This window comes from Drosophila subpulchrella, chromosome 3L (genome assembly GCF_014743375.2).
Source record: "Drosophila subpulchrella strain 33 F10 #4 breed RU33 chromosome 3L, RU_Dsub_v1.1 Primary Assembly, whole genome shotgun sequence".
NCBI lineage: Eukaryota > Metazoa > Arthropoda > Insecta > Diptera > Drosophilidae > Drosophila > Drosophila subpulchrella.
The window spans coordinates 20718790-20736072 of NC_050612.1; the positions used below are offsets into that span (position 1 = coordinate 20718790).

At 43.2% G+C, this 17283-nt stretch overlaps 2 protein-coding genes across 7 annotated transcripts in view; both read right to left on the reverse strand.

The window, feature by feature from the left end:
• LOC119555190 (regulating synaptic membrane exocytosis protein 2) overlaps nucleotides 1–1757 on the reverse strand; it is a 67361-nt gene extending 65604 nt beyond the window's left edge. For all 5 annotated transcript variants that reach the window (XR_005219869.1, XM_037866446.1, XM_037866445.1 and 2 more), the window contains exon 1: nucleotides 1407–1757. The gene's annotated coding sequence lies outside the window, so the exon portion shown is untranslated. The remainder of the gene's footprint in view (nucleotides 1–1406) is intronic.
• An 8894-nt stretch (nucleotides 1758–10651) lies between these two features.
• The window catches only part of LOC119552595 (AF4/FMR2 family member lilli), a 48440-nt gene continuing 41808 nt past the window's right edge, over nucleotides 10652–17283 (reverse strand). For both annotated transcript variants that reach the window (XM_037862250.1, XM_037862251.1), the window contains exon 5: nucleotides 10652–16673. In XM_037862250.1, coding sequence (XP_037718178.1) covers nucleotides 12409–16673 — 4265 coding nt within the window. In that variant the 3' untranslated portion in view covers nucleotides 10652–12408. The remainder of the gene's footprint in view (nucleotides 16674–17283) is intronic.

Here is a 17283-nt window from a genome sequence, read left to right on the forward strand (position 1 = left end):
TCAACAAATTTAATTTAATTCAAATTCAGGAGAAAACCCAAAATGAAATTCAATCTAATCTACGGACTTCTGTAAAATAACCGTTTAATGCATAATAATGTGGCAAGTTCTGAAAGCCAGGCATTAAAGTCATTTACCTTGGCTTTAAAATTTTAGTCATTTTGAAACCCCAACTTTGCGTTGCCCACTCAATGGTAAAGTGCGATAAAATGAAGTTTTTGTAATAAAAATCAAGCGGATATTAAGCTAATGCCCCCCCCTGACCTTAATGGCTAATATCTTTTCTTTTTTTACGCTTTTGTTTTGTCTGTGCGGGTGGACAAAATGCTTATTACTGATTGATAGGAATCTAAATTAAAATGGCGTAATAAAAGCACCCTGGAGCAGACCTCGACCAGACACAGAGGCAGGTGTAAGTGCAGGGGTTGTAGCTTTTGGGAACTGGGCCCTGGGTTTCGGGCTTTGGTCTTGGATCGGAGCAAACTTTGGCAGGGATTAGGGCCAAGAGTAATGACAGTTGGCTGGCCAGAAGAAGGCATTAGCCAATCCCCACTCCCAAGCCAAACTGATTGCCATCGATACGGCAGGCGGGTCACGTTCATAAAGTCTCAATCGAAGGGAATTGCCGAACCAGGTGGCGGAGACAGCTTAAAGTTGCCCCCCTATCCTTATCCTCATCCAGAACTTAAAGCTCAGCGCCAAGGACCAAGGAAATCCAAGAAGGCCCCGGGCAGATGCTTAACTTAATTATAAATTAATTAGACGAGGGCCAGCTACATCAAAGTATCAATAATTAATCGCCTTGATAATGTTTTCAATTTCTTGCTTCATTAAGTTGTTTTATTTCGCAGCCCGTAAGGTGTTGGGCCTCCGTCTTTTCTCTAAGCCCCCAAGGGCTAAGGCATAAGCCTGGTTAATACATTTGGAATTAGTTGGAGTGGGGGCTCCCAACAAGAATCAATAGCTCTGGGGTAATGGTATTTTACAATGTTTAAGCCCAGGCTTTTGGATTCCATTTTTGGATTTGGAAAGAACTTCTCAAGGATATACAAAGTTTGCAATTAGGAACCAAGGCTAAAAAAACATTAAATACCCAGGAATTAATCAGTTTCTAAAAACTATAATATTTGTAGTTCCAGTTTAAAGAACGACTTGTCAAATTTAAGCCTGTCAAATTTTCACCATTAAAATTTCAGCTCTAAAAATCCTTCACTATTTTATGAAAAGAATTCAGGAATTGTCAGCCTATATCCTTGCACATGTGAATGAGCAGTGAGCACAGACGGAAATAAAACTGAAACCGGATGTGCGCCTGATGGCCAGACCGGAAATTAAACTATTTGCTAGCCTGCCGCGCGAGTCCTTTCATAACAACCAGTTTTAACACACACACTGATTTAACTCACCTGCTGGTCCAAAAATTTTTTTTGTTTTTGATTGAAAGTAAGTGTAATATTTTTCAACGTAAAATGTATATATTTTCGGGTAGCGTGCGTTAAGAGCTGTTTCAAATTTATTTGTCACTTATTTTGGCTTTTGTTTGGCCAGCAACACGGCTACGCACACACACGCACACGCACAGGGACACACGCACACACACCGCCACACTCGCGCACACGCACACCTTGGCCGGGAGAAGTTAGTTAGAAAAGCTATATGGGTTCTGTAGGGCCTGGGTTCCTGGTTCCCAAGTGGAAGTTCCTGGCCACAGGATATGTCAGCCTCCGCGTTTGGTGTCCTGCTCGCGAGACGGCTCAACTCGAACTGTGACGAGGCTGGCCGTTCTGGTCCTTCGAGCCGAAGTCCTTGCCTTGCCTCTCTCTCTCTGTCTGCATCTCTCGCTCTCTGTCGCACTGGGGCTGCTCGGTATAGACCCCTCCCTGTCGCTCACTGGAAGTGCTGCCCCACCAGCTGGCCCAGCATTAAAAAGTAATATCAATTTCCACCTTGCCAAGTCGCACACGAAAGCAACAGCTAAGCGATTTCCCTGGATGCGGATGCAGGCACATGCCCCGCCCCCCACGCCCACGCACTTGCCACAAGGTGCGCGCTCTCTATCCACTCGGCTCGTCCAAAACCGCCGATTCAGCTGACGATGCCGATTTTCGGTCTACACGAGCGCACAATGGTGCCCGAGTGGAGACTTTTCATAATTGTTGCATGCCCAGAGCCATGATGCTGATGCGATGCCATCATGATGTCGATAGAGATGGGGATGGTGGGACAGCGAGATGGTTATCGGGACAATTCGGGGTTCTAGAGGTTTTGGGGGAAAAACATATGGATATGACAAGGAATTTATAAAATAGGTTTCAAAAGATAGGAGGTCATTATTAAAATTAGTTAGTTCTGGTTTATCAGGATATTATTCTGGGGATTTAGAGTTACAACTATTCGGATATACCAAAATATTACAATATTATAAGGAGTAAGATCTGGTTAATCAGGATATTTCGGGGCTTTAGGGTTAAAACTATACGGATATACGAAAATATTACAATATTATAAGGAGTAATATCTGGTTAATCGAGATAGTTCTGAGCTTTAGGGTTAAAATTATACGGATATTCCAGAATACTACAATATTATAAGGAGTAAGATCTGGTTAAACAGGATACGGGGCCTTAGGGTTAAAATTATACGGATTTACCAGAGTATTATAATATTATAAGGAGTAAGATCTGGTTAATCAGGACATTTTGGGGCTTTAGGGTTAAAATTATACGGCTATACCAAAGTATTAGAAAAATTATATCATTATTATAAGGAATAAATTTTGGATCATTAAAGTTGTTAATAATTATATTTTTATAATATTAAAAATAAAATTTCTTAATAGAAAAAGTAATAATATAAAAATTTTACAACCTGTTTTTGTAGTAAAATAGTACAGGTTTGGAAAAAATGAAAGTGTAGGATCGATTCTGAATGAAATATGATTTGAACTAACAGCAAACTTAAGTTAAAAATTGGGACAAATATTCAATTAATCATGTAATGTTAAAAATACTAAAGTTACTTCCAAAAAATATAAAACATTTCCAAGTTTAAAAATCTTTTAAAATAACCAAAATTAATCGTATTCTTGAGTGCTCGATAACAGAATTAATTGCGTTATTTTGGCAACTTGAAGTTGACTTTGTCTGAATACAAACTAAGCCAGCCACCCATACTCGCACACAGGCGTTTGGAAAAAGCGCAACAGGACCAAAATAATTGCGCGTTAAACATGTGCCAAGCAACAGCCGAACAACACAAAGAGAGAGAGAGAGTGAAAGCAGCCAAGAAAGGAGAAAGCCTTTCGCCGCGAGAGAGGGCGACATTGAAAGCCGAGCGGAGCCGAGGCCCAGAGAGTCCTGCTGGAAATGTTCAACTGGTTGCGTTTTGCAAGCAACAGGATACGCTGGAAGGCAGGAGAACATCGCCGAGGACGAAAACATCGCACGCACACCAGCACCATCACTCACACACACACTCGCAACTCGTAACTGGCAAGACCTGCAGCAGCTGGAAAAAAAACAGCAAAACAACAGAAGCACAAGGAGCCGAAGGATACCAAGGAGCAGGAGCTGCAGGACGGCCAACCACAGGCATAGAAGCAGTCGCGTGCTTTAAGCTTGAATACCAAAACAATTTGAGCGCACAATAAAATTCAATGGGCCCCCAAGAAAAGTGGAAAAGGGCCGGGGAGGAGCTGCGAAAAAAAGCTGAGGAGGCAGCTAAAGGAAAATGTGCCAATGCGCGGTGGCAAAAGGGAAAATAAGGGGCGTTGCGTGTGAAAGGAGCAGCGCCTGTTGAAGGACGCACGGCATTAGAATGCTGCAAACGGAAGCGCACACGGATGGACTTGGAAAAAATCCCTATAAGCGCCAACAAAAATTGGAATCCGCTTTTTATAAATTACTTATAATACTTAATTAAATAATTTACAATTACAAACTACCTTAAAAATTAAGAAGAATTGTTTCATTACAAAATGTCATGTTTATTTATAAAAACACTTTACACAAAGCTTTAAAAATCTATTAAGTTATCATTATGGGAGAAAGTTAACCCTTTTAAAGTAACACTTTTACTTTAGCATTTAGTATTCAAAGGAAGTTATAAGATAAGATATTATTAATCTACTTATAAAACGAGTTTAACTTTAAGTTTTCGACTTACCTGTTTCATGGCTTAAGCCTAAGCCTTCTTCCTTCAATTTTTCCCCAACTCCGGATCCATTTATTTTGCGAGTGTAGCCAATGTTTACCTGTTAGCCAGCCAGTCATCGGGGGATGTTTGGTTTGGACCTGTTCGAGAGACCCCTGCCAAGCGAAGTCGGGATGTGGATGTTGACTGGCGATTTCGCAGGCCTCCGAAAAGGTATGCAGCGTCTGTCGATTAAGATGCCAGGGTCTGGGCCTGGGTATCCTGGCCATGGAATTGTTGGGGGGGCTTAGGCCGGGACCTGGCTGCCAGCTTATCAATTTGTATGCCTGCAGATATTTATTTATGAATATCCTTTGGACCCACGCCGCTGCTCGAAATGTCGAAACGCTGAAATGGTGAAATGCCGCGTAATCCTGACGCACACCTTTTGCCTTTGGCCAAGGGTCCTTCGGCAGGACCTGCGTGCGTCCATTTTTCTCGGCTCTCCTTTATGTGCCTTCATCTCGTCTCCCTTTTTTTATGGGTCCCTGTCTTCCGTCGTCTCCTTAATTTTATTTTTATTGCAGATTGATTTTTTCAGATTAAGTTTTCCGTTTTACAGTCGACGTTATTTCGACTGAGGGGCGCTGGGGCTGTAAAATATCTGCTTCAATTAGCACTGCACAACACTGGGGAGAACCAAAAACGAAAAACATAAAGAAAACAAAATGCCCCGTTTTCCCCTCCGTTTGCTCGTCACACACAGAAAACTCCAAGTAAAAGTAAAACATTTTCATGCAAATGCTTTTGTTTAACCATGGAATATCCCCGACATTTGCACACATTCTCGGCGAGATTCAAGCGCGTGTGAGAGTCTTGCGGCAAAAGTTTTCGCTCCGCACGCTCGCAGCCAGGAGCAAACAAAATCAAACCGAGCGCAGTAAAGCAAACCAATATTGACCCACGGTCAGGCGGTCGGACAGGTCAGGGGTTAGGGGTCAGGGTTAGGGAGTGTGGACCGATGAAAAAACCAGATGGACCGCCATGCCCGAGGTTCCTGACTCCGAAATAGCAGTCACCTATACAAGGGATGCACCATTTTGTTGCCTACTTTTTGGGGCTTTTTGGGGGGTTTACGATTTTTGTTTTCACAATTAAATTTGTTATTTGGTATCCCTACGATTTTTAAACTGCATTTTATCAAGCTATCAATAAACTAATATTTTATATTACATTTCAAGGTATCCTTCATATTTTTTTTAAAACCCAATACAAGCTTAAAGGTTTCTACATTTTATTATATCGATTTATCATTTAAAAAATATTTTATATTCCAAGTCAGGGTCCCCCCAATAAAGACCTTAAGAAGTTTTTACGAATGTGCCCTTGAATACTGATAGCTGCGTTCGTTAAAACCCTTTTACTCCTACATGAATTATATATAACTACGGTGGAATAAAATCCCACGTAAGACACCCACGTCTCAGTGGGAGAATTTATGACCCAACATCTGCTTTGCGATAGAAAAAACCCAGCTAATTGCCTGCCATTAGATTGGCTTAAAAATCTATTTTGCGATGGCCAACTGCAAGTGCAACTGTCATTGAATTGGATGACCAGCTGGCAGTTTATCCCTGACGGTTATGTCAACTAAATGCGTAAGCTTATTTTGCATTCGCCATGACACTCAATTAATGGCGACGGGGAAGTTGGGAGGGAGGAGTGTCAAAGGACCAAGGACAGCAGTCCGAGGACCGAGGACCAGGCATAATCCTTGCCCACTTTCAATGGCTACAACTTAATTATGTGGAAGCCCTAAGAAAGACAGCCGAGCACTTGATGCTAATGCTGGGGCCACTTGAATCTCAAATCCTCGCTCGCCAACAACCAAGATGGATGAATTAAGAGGAACCAAATACAGGATGTCATTAGCTTGGGTTCACTGAGTCTCTGATACTCTTCCATAACAAAATTTATTAATTTGACATTTTTTTACAAAATTAAATAATAGATGTTGCGAATATAAAATATACACATTAATGACAAAATTCTTTTAGATATATGAAGGTGAATAATTTAATTTATTTTACTTACTTCTAAATCTTCGCTTATTATAATATTATATTAAGTAACATAAGCAACATAACATATGTATAATTGTTTATTATATAGTCTCTAAATAATCCTTTAAAAGAAGTGCAAGGTAACCAGCTTCTCAACATTTTTATATCTAATTTTTTATAATGCTTGTCACAATTCCCGGATAGACCCCTCTATAAGGGCATCAGAAAAGGACTAAGAAAACACAACTTAAGTGCTTCATTACGATTTTAATTTGGCATTTTACCTGCCCGAACACCCCCGCCCTTCCGGCCAACTTCGTCGCCAACTTGGTCTTCTTAATTAGAACAATTTGCGAGGACGACAAGTGGTCTTAGCATAAACTTGAGTAAATGACGCAAAAATCGCGAAAGCCAGCCATTGTTGTCCTGGCCATTTTGTGTAAATGTTCAATGCAAATAGTTTGCCAGACAGATTTTCGGCAAGGCCGTATTTTTGCCTATTTACAGCGCAAAGTTAATTGAATTTTCACACCAAAGCCGGCAAGAACAATGGCAACCGGCTTGCCATTGGGCTCAAAACGCTTTATTTGACAAAGTAATTATCTCTGAATAATGTGCCGGGAAATTGCTGTCGAGTGGGTCATAATTTGTGAGGCGCTGCAAATTCCTTTTGTTAATCAAACGGCGAAAAGAATCGTGTGCCTTCGCGTGGCCCAATCAAATGATATCGATCAGCGGGAAAGCGAAAGCTGGCAGGAAAGTGAAAAGTTCACACCAGCAAGCAACAGTTTGACTTATGGGCTGGGCGGATAGATATAGGGGGGATTGTCCTTTGGCAGGGGTAAGTGGAAATGGCCCTGAAGGATGATGACCAACTTGTTGCTCGGCCATGTCAAAAGGCAAAAGCCAAGGAGAAGTACGCACATTGCGTGGCTCCCTTGGGGCTTCGGCTAGAACAGTTTAGGAAACCTCTATAGGGCGGTGATCAAGGGATTTGGCCATAAGTCTATAAAGAGACGGGAACACTATTTATGGGTTTACTTTTTAAAATATTTACCTCGGACTGGGTAAAAAGGCTCGAACGATTTCATAGGTAAATTTCCAATAAATGCCTTTATTTTATTTGACTAAGAGAAATAGGTAGTTAAGAATAGATTGAATTTAATATAAGTTTACAGATATTTTAAATTTATAAAATATTTAATAGTTCATGACCTTTATAAGTTTTTATTAAACTAAGCACATACATTGATTAAAAACTGAAAGATAATGTGAATCTCCCAGAAGGAAAGATAATTAAGGACAACTAGAACCTTAAACATAGAACTTGCAACCTTGACCAACTGAGTTTCTTACTGTAACACCGATCCTTTGGCTTTCCGCTATTTAAACCTATTTATGTCTCAGCTAAATTCCAAATTCGCAGAAATAAATCTCAATTTTCTAGACTGGCCATCGGAGGACGCCTTATTTGTAGCGCAGCTCAAACACAATTAGGCGAGCGTGGAAAAACCAGCAGAGGGCTCCTTCGACAAGGACCAAGAACCAAGAACCAAGGACCTCAGGACTATGATGATGGGGGCGTGGCGAAACTTTTCGCTTTGGTAAGCAACTGACGCCATTTTAATAACGCAAATTACAGTCAGCGTTGTATAAATTTAGTTCGCAATGGGTGGTTGTGGATTCGCTAGGGTGGTTGTGGGTGATATGGTGGTGCTGGATGGTTTTGTGTGGTGCTGGTGCTGGGCAACTGTTGCTGGCACATATTGCAGCTGTTGTGGAATGTTGACGCTGTTGTTTTCGCTGTGGCTGCCAGCCAACAATGGCCAAAAACAACACAAAATAGATGCATAAATTGCCATGGCTATAAGGCAAGTTATTAAAGGTAATGGCGTACCTTAATTGGGGGAAAATATGTATGCGACCTGGCCATCGACGCAAGAGGGACTTTAAGCCCTTCGATGGCAGTCGGTGAATGGCAATTCAATTTTCAAACAATAGATGATTACCTAAGCTTAATACTGCCAGAGAGCTGTGTGGGTGGATACTTAAGCCCTTAATTAAACCAGTGAAAGGGATCATTTTCATAAAGGACTATCTAAAGCCAGTCAAAGCTGATTGGCAATGACCGCTTTCAAAAGCTCCTTTGAGGCATGATTATTGACTGCATTTTGGGAGTTTGGAAATCTAAGAGAACTTCTAAAACCAAATAATACATAATTTGACAATTACACATATATTTTACAGCACATCTTGGCTTTCCAACATTATCTAAGTTCTCCATAATTATTTTGACTATGAAAGCATGCAGGAGATTACCTATCTGGATAGTCCCAGAAACTGTATAGGACTTCGGTTCGCTCAGATGCAGGTGGTCGTTAGAATGGCCCTTCTCATTCAGAACTTTAAGTTTAGCTTGCACCCCACCCTACCAATTAAAAACAAAGTTGGAAACATATTGTTGAGCAACGTTAAACGTTAATTAATAACATGTTATTAGATTAGATTATAATCGATTGGCATTTAAACCTGTAAACCTTAATTTTTGAGCGAAAAATGGGAAAATTTATGAAAAAATGAATTTTTTCTAAACCAGCTGAAAAGTGGTGGCAGTGCGTCTTTTGCGTATGAGACCAGTTTTAGCCAAGTTACAGCAAAAAAACACATCGAAAAATGTTGATTTTTTACAAAAATCGAATTTGACACTTTTTACCCCAAAAAAATTAGAATTTTGGACGAAACAAAAAAAGTACCGCTCCGAACATGGAATGCCATACCTTGCTGAACTCGTAATAAAATCCCCAATCGATTGGCATTTAAAACTGGAAAACTTAATTTTTCAGCGATTTTCGCAAAAATAGGTGATGTTACCCCTTATCAAAAACTCGAATTTTTGTGAAAAATTGAATTTTCCTAAACCAGCCGGAAAATGATAGATATCGATTACATGGCTTGTTAGCTGTTCACAGCAGTGCGTCTTTTACGTGTGAGACCAGTTTTGGCCAAGTTACAGCAAAAAAAGCGTCGAAAAATGTTGATTTTTTACAAAAATTCAAAGTTACTCTTTTGACCCAAAAAAAAGGCAGTATTTTGGCCGAAACAATAAAAGTAACAGTCCAAACATGGAATGCCATTCCTTGCTGAACTCGTAATAAAACTCCCAATCGATTTGCATTTAAAACGGAAAAATTTTATTTTTGGCCAATTTTCGCAAAAATAGGTGATGTTTCCCCTTATCAAAATCGCGAAAATTTCTGAAAAATTGAATTTTCCTAAACCAGCCGGAAAATGATAGATATCGATTAGTTAGCTTGTTAGCTGTTCATAGCAGTGCGACTTTTAGGTCTGAGACCAGTTTTGGCCAAGTTACAGCAAAAAAACGCTTCTAAAAATGTTGATTTATTACAAAAATCCGAAGATACACTTTTTACCCGAAAAAAAAGTAACAGTCCAAACATGGAATGCCATACCTTGCTAAACTCGTAATAAAATTCCCAGTCGACTGGCATTTAAACCTGGAAAACTTAATTTTTTAGCGATTTTCGCCAAAAAAGGTAATCGATTATAAACTGCAGTTTCTTTGCTTAAATTCTATCGAGTCTTAAAATATGCAAAATTATTGATCCTTCAATCAAATAAAATCCTTTTTAAATACCAAGAAATAGGCAAAAAGGGCAGCTCCCTCCGTCGATGGGAAATTCTTTCAAAGGATATTCAGGAGCAGATAGTCTCTGTGGGAGACACCAAGGCACAGCAGGAGGTCCTGTGCTCGACACTGCCCTCCGTGCTCCTTTCTCGTCCTTTGGCTGTAAGCCATTACGCTTGGCAGCCGTCCAACTATGAAATATCCGACAATTGTTGCCATGGCTACTCTACTGCCACTGCTGCTGCAATTTTGCGTCATATTGTTTGCTGATTTCGTTTCGGGTCTAAAAATAAACAACTCAACTCGATTTCAGCCAGTGCCCCGCCCCCCAAAAAAGCCCCCAAGTGGGAAAGTGGGCAAGTGGGCAATGGGCAATGGGCGGTGGGCCGCCAATCAAGGAATGGCCGCTTTGGCTAATGATAAGCCTTGTTTTGTTGATGTTGTTGATGCCGCTGTGGCTGCGGCTGCCATAAAATCATTATGATTGCGTATTATTCTGTCATTGATTTTAATTTTAATGTGGAATTTATCTTGCGCTGGGGCGTAATGCGCTTAAATGCGTATTTATTATGCTTCGCAGAGTTCAAAACTTGGCCAAATCATTTCGAGTTTAGCTTGGCTTATCAGTTGGGTAAGTAAATTAAGTCCGAGTGCTAAAGGGCACGGCTTTTTTTGAAAAATGAATAATGTTTTTATTTAAGTTCTTGAACATATTTAAATATGTATATATAAGTATATCGGTATATCACTTGTTATATATTATTTTGTAGACTTTTATCCTTTTTGTTGCAAAAAAATTACACATAGTTCATGACGTGATTCAGTTTATTCTGTATTGTATTTAAATGAAATCTCTTTTAAACGCAACGCACAAAAATTGTTCAAGCCAACATATTAAATTAGATATTTAGGTAATTAAATTTAGAATTAATCAAACAATAAGCTTAGTTATGGTAATTAAGTTTGATACTAACAATTAACGTATTTATTAAATTAATATATGAATTGTTATAATGGAAACGTTTCTCATTTGTGTTTAAAGCGCGTCGATGATAATTATACTTTAAGCTTACAATCCAAGTTTAAATCAGATTATTGCAAATGTAAACAAGTGTCAAGTGATGATTAACTTTTGCTCTGCGGGTGAAATGTGTGAAATTTTAGACTAGATCTAAACGTAGAGTATATATAATTCGCTTATATAAAAATATATTTATTGGTGTATTGAGTTCTTCACATTTTGCAATTTTGAATTGGGCTTTCTCTTTAGTTTCTGTTTCCTATTGAAATGTGTCCTTCGCTTAATCATTACTTGCTTCAGTTTACAATTAAAATTTATTTTACTGAGCCCTACACTCAAAAATATGTCCGAATGCTTGGCATGCTCTCAATTTACAAAATACACTTAGCCGAATATGTATGAATACAAAAGATGAACGATTACAATTTCGAATTGCGTTAGACAGGGTCACAAAATGTGCGTTAAGTACACGCCGCAGGATCGAATTACTTTACGAAGTAGCTAAATTAATTGATTTTAATATATTTTCTTTAGATTTAATTTAAGTAACGGAATTCGCTGTGCCTAAGAATGCAAAACAAAAAGAAATATGATAAATATTTTTCCTAGCATTTAAAATGAAATTGTTCAAAGTTTAAATATTAATTTAACTGGTTGTGGCTTCGACTACTTTAAAGGCTTTTTCTTTCCTTGCAGGAAATACTTCTCAAATTGTGTTTTAAACATTTAATTAAATTTTGCTTTAAAATTAGAATTAAGCACGGCGTGGGCTTTAAATAATTTAATTCATTTCATTTTAAATAGAACTTAAAACAAAATTACTGAATGTGTTTCACTTAAGTCGTTCTCACAACAAGAATATAATTTTTTTTACGATTTTCAAAGATTTTTTGTTAAACTTATTTTCTCTTTTCCTTTACCGCTTTCTCTCCTTTCTTTTCTGCAGAGCCTGATCCTCATCCTGGACTCAACTCATTCATTCTTCCACTCGGTTTAGTTAGTTAGATTTCACTCGCATTATTCTCAAATTGGAATGACCTTCATTAGAAACATGTACTTTTGTTTTTTCTTTTCTCTCTTTGTCGATCTTTACAACATTTTTTAGGCTTACGTTTTAATGATAGTTTATGATAAGTTTTACTTGTTATCCTTTTCTAAATGTTTTGGCTGTTTTTTGTGGTTTTTGTTTTTCTTGCTTATATAGGAAAGGGTGCAAAAGTATGGTTTTTGGAGTGTTACTCCCGGCAATTTTGGCATTGTTTTTTGTTTTTCTTGGAAATAGTAAAGTTTCGAAATTTCAACTGACGTTCAAATGTTTTAAATGCATTTAGAAAATAAATAGGATTTGTTTTGTTTTATTTTGTGTGTGTTTGCTTTCTTCGAAACGAATTCTTCAGGAATATTTTTAGAAAAGTGAGCACCACGCTGGATTGTGTGTTTGTTTGTTGTTTTCTTTTTTGATACGGAACAAAGTTGGGGAAATATATAGATGTGTTTTTGAAAATTCTGCTCTGCCTTTTTGGGGGTTCTATGACAACATAAACCACCTAGACCGTAAAATCTCCCGCCGCCCAGTTCATCTTGTAGTCGTCCATGTTGAACAGATCGAATATATCGCCGCTGGCATTGAAGGCGTCTACGGCTCCACCGCCGCCGTTGTCCACGCCCATTCCTCCACCTGTTCCATTGGCCATGCTCGTAGACGTCGCGTACTCGCCGTGTTGGCCCGCCTGCGGTTGGGTCACCGCCTGCATGAAAGAGTTGAGTGTGCTCTCGAAATCATCGCAATCCATTGGGGTGCCGTGGCTGCTAAAGTGACCATTCACCGCCGACGATGAGGATTCCATGGATCCATTGCAATTGGCCCCCGGACTGTTGCCATTGCCGGTGACATGCTGACTCAGCTGGGCCACAAAGCTATCCGCATCGAAGTCCACATCGGCACCCGGATTGTTGTTCAGCAGCACGCCGTCCGGACTGCTGGCATCCAGCAGCTCATTGATGGACGGCTGCAGGCTGGGATTGAGATCGCGTCGCAGGTTGCCGTTGTTGTTGCCATTCTTGGCCGCCGAGGTGTGACAATAGCCACTGGAGTCGTCTCCCATGTCCATCTCCAGCTGCTGCGACATGAGCTCCAGCAACTCGTACTCATCAAAGTGATTGAGCTTGGCATCCGGACTGTTGGGCTTCTCGCTGCCGCTGTGACAACTCTTGGGCGGTGTGCTCGGCGGGGGAGTGGCATGGTGCTGTTCCAGGAAAATGTCCAAGGTCTTGGCCACACTCTCGGCATCGATAACGCTTGCATCCGCCTGCAGGGGCGAGCCCATGTCTATGTTCTCGATGAAACCATGATTCGTGGGCTGAGCGGCGGCAAAGCTCACGTGCGCTTCATTCGTGTCCATGGCCATGTCGAGGTTTTGAACAGGCGTGGCGGGCGCCTCCAGCTTGGGCACCAATGGCACTATGCTGGCTCCACCCGCTGCCGTGGTGGGCGTGGCCCCATTAAACATGGATAGCTCAGGCAGCGGGGTAAGCGGTGTAATGGGCTCCAGTGCGGCACTTTCCGGCAGCTCGCCCTGCTTGATTAGTATGTCCAGAACATCGCTGACCTGTTCGGACTTGATGCCCGCCGACTTCCGTTTGCTTACAGGAGCCGTTGGTGTCAGAGGAGCTGCAGCCGGAGCGGGCGATTGCACGGGCTCCTCTTTGATCTTCACCAGCGGCAGGAGGCCATTTAGAGCTGCCGCCTTGCTGGCCGCCAGTTGCTTGGTGGCCTCCTCATACTGCGGTGGTGGTGCTGGCGAGGGCTTGATGTCCACTTGGATGAGTTGCTGCTGCTGTTGCTGCTGGACAGGCTGGAATTGCTGCTGCTGCTGCTGCTGCTGGAGCTGTTGCAATTGCTGCTGTGTGATAATGGACTTGGCTTCGATGGGGAAAACAATGCTGGGCAGGGAGTTTGTGCGTTGGTGGCCATTCAGTAGCTTCTTGGGAGGAGCTGTGGCAGATGTTGCAACCGGAGTTACTGTTGCCGCTGGCGGTGCTGTTGTGGTGGTGGTCGTAAGGCTGATGTTGCCCAGCGTGTGCGCCGTCATGTGCTGATCGTTCAGACCCACCAGGAATATGGTCTGATTGCCCTCGTTCCACAACAGGCCCAAGTTGTTGTGATGCTGCGTGGCTGGCGGTGCTGTTGCCGTAGACACCGCCGTCGGCTTGGCTGCCTGCAATATGGTTGTGGTGGTTGTATTCGCATTGCTGGCGGGCACATTGGATTTCTTGGTTGTTGTCTTGGCAGGAGCGTTATTTATGTGATTGTTGTTGTTGAATGGAATGAGTACAGTTTGTGTCTTTTGCGTGAGCAGGCGCACCTGTTGCTGTTGCTGCTGTTGTTGTTGCTGTTGCTGCAGTGCCTGCTGCTGCTGCTGTTGTTGCTGCTGCTGCTGTTGCTGTGCGGCAGCCGCTGCCGCTGCCTTTTGCTTCTGGATTTTGGCCTCCAACTGCTGCTTGACCACCATTTTCTGGTTGATGGGAGGTGGATTCGATGAGGAGATGTTGCTGTTGCTGTTAGAGTTGCCGCTGGCTGGCTTCTTGGCTGCTGATCCCTGCTGCTGCAGACCATTCACCTTATGGCTATTGCTGGACCCACTAGCTTTCACCGTCACCTTGGCTGGTATACTCTTTTCCACCTGCTGCGGCATTACAGTCAGCGTCTGCTGCGGCCCATTCGAAGTCGTGGTGATCAGCGTTATCTGCGAGGGCAGTGCATTCACCACCTGGGCTGTGACCGTCTGCTGTTGATGATGCTGCTGCTGTTGCCGCTGGCGTATCTTTTGCAGCTCCTGTTGCGATCGCTGCAATTGCCTCTGCAACTCGTCGATCTTGCGCTGTTGCTCCCTAAGCAGTTCCTCGTTGGTCAGGATTATGGTAGCCGTCTGTGGTTGAGGTGGCAGAATGGTCTGCAGCGTCATAGGATGCGTGTTATCCAGCTGTTGCTGCACAACATCCATCTGCTCGTGCTCCATGCCCGCGTCGGAGACCAACATGGTCACTGGAGGGGGTTGGTCCACCAACCCGCAGTTGCTGGTATCCATGGCATCGCTGATGGTGATCACTTCGGTGGTGGTGTTGCTGCTCTGGGAGGCAGGAGTTGGTGCCACATTGTTGTCGAGTGCCTCCAACGGGAGATACGGTTTCAGCCGCTCAATGAGATGCGGCTTGGGTCCCGAGACTGGCAAATTCCTCCGCTTAAGATGCTGCTTCAGGTCTGACACCTTCATCTTCTCCAGCCGGGTTAAATCCGTAATGGAACTGGTGGTTGATTCGGCATAACTGGTGGCCGGACTGGGCGGAATCGAGGAGCTAACCGAAAGCGCCGGCGAGGGCAGGGGTGGCGGATGTTGCACTGCAGTTGGTTGATGCAGCTGGTGTTGTTGCTGGTGCATCTGCACTTGTTGCTGCGGTGCAGCAATCAGCGATAGAGTGGGCGGCGTGGGTGTGGCTGCCGGCGTGGGCGTCAACATAGAGGCATCCCCGAAATTCATTGGGGCTCCTCCCGAACTGCTCGTTATGGAAATGGTGTTGGGCAGACTGATGGGAGCTGGAGCTGGAGCAGATTGAGAGGCCAGTGCTGGCACCGTCTTCGTGGTCACCGTAATGCTGTTGTTGGTCGCACCAGGAGCTGAGGGAATCATAACACCCGGCGCACTGGGCGCTGGGATGATGGACTGATTCTTGTTGAGGTTCTCCAGGAACTTCAGCAGGCAGTTCTGCTGCTCCAACATCAGCTGGTAGGAGGTCTCCTCCGGCTGCGTTTGATCCTGCTTCTGGCCAGCGGCACTGGGTGGCCCCTTGTACTCGTGGAATTTAATAGTTCGCGCCTTGGACACTGGCTTGGACTTGGATTTCTTCCTGTTCTTATCCTTCCCGGGAGCATCGGACTTCACGGACACGGGCTGCAGGTGCAGACGTGTGGTGGTTATCGGCGGTGGTGGCGGTGAGGCGATGGAAGACAGGGGACTCAGCGTGGAAGTACTCGAGGCCATGGAGCAGGGCGATGCCAGCATGGGCAGGTACTGATGGTTCATCGGACTTGCTGTGGCTCCCGTCACGCTCTGGCACAGTTCCTCGAACAGATTGGCCGTTTCCTGCTTCACCTTGATGACACTGGTCACGGGCAGCGGTGGCGGCGGCGGCGGAGGTGGTGGCACTGGCGCTGGCACCACCACAGCCTTCGGTTGCTGCTGCTGCGGGAGAATCTGCGGCGAGGTAACCACCAGTTGACCAGCTGTGGGCATGGTCAATGCCATGGTCACTATTCCCGCAGAGGCTGCCGCCGCCTGCAGCACATCGGTGGGTGAACCGGTGGAGATTGCCATCGCCTCATCCAAACGCGGTGGCGTCTGCCGCGTATCACTCTCCGAGCTCAGCGAGTCCTCATCGAAGGTCACATAACTGTGCGGATGCTGGGGCCTGGTGAGCAAACCCTCGCTGGTTGCCTTGAAGGATACGAGTCCTTCCTTGACGATCTTTTCGATCGGCTTCTCCGTGTGCAGGATGTTCTTTTTGATGAGCTCCAATGGACCAGGACGATGTTGGATCTGCGAGTTGAGTTGGTCCGCCAGGCGGGCTTTCTTCAGCATTCGCTGCTTCTCCGCCAAACTGGGATCGATGTGGCACTCGTCCTCCTCCAGAATGTGTAGCCTCTCCAGATCTTCGCGATTCGGCCGCTGCTGGATCTTGGCCTTCAGCAGATCGCTGGTCTTGGCGCGCTCCAGTTGCTTGCATTGTTCGTGGATAGCGGGCGAGGTTTTCAGAGCTGTGAATTAAAACCAAATTGAAATTAGTTGAAGTGAAGTGTGTAGTTTCGGAATCTAATAAGTAGACTAACAATTTCACTCGCGTATTCTTTAGCTTACATTATTAGTTTTCATTCGCGAATTCTTCAGACTACCTTTTCCATTTGCACTAGCGAAATCTTAAGATTATGTTTATAATTTTCATTGGCGAATTGTTCAGCTTACATTTGTAAGTTGAATATATTTCAAGCTTTTAATTTAATTAAATTTAATTAATGTTTTAGAGTAGGCACAGTCTAAACAAATTAGTTTTGACAGAAATGCGTGTTACGTTTTTAATGTTTTGTTTGTTAAAAAACTCCAAACATTTGCATTAGTTCAACGGCGTGTGAAGAGTTTTCGCTTTCGTACTCTCTCATCAACATCTAATAAATTTAATGCATTTCCTAGCCATCTCGACTACACCCTTCCCCCATTTTGGATACACAAAATGTATTTCTGATCCAGTGACCAAAAGTTGGCTCAGTTTTTCCTCGCTCTTGGCGCCTCAACATTGCTGGAAATTTATCATTTAAATTCAAATTCACTTTCGGCTGCGTTGAGGGCTTTGAATTAGTTTGTAAATTTGCG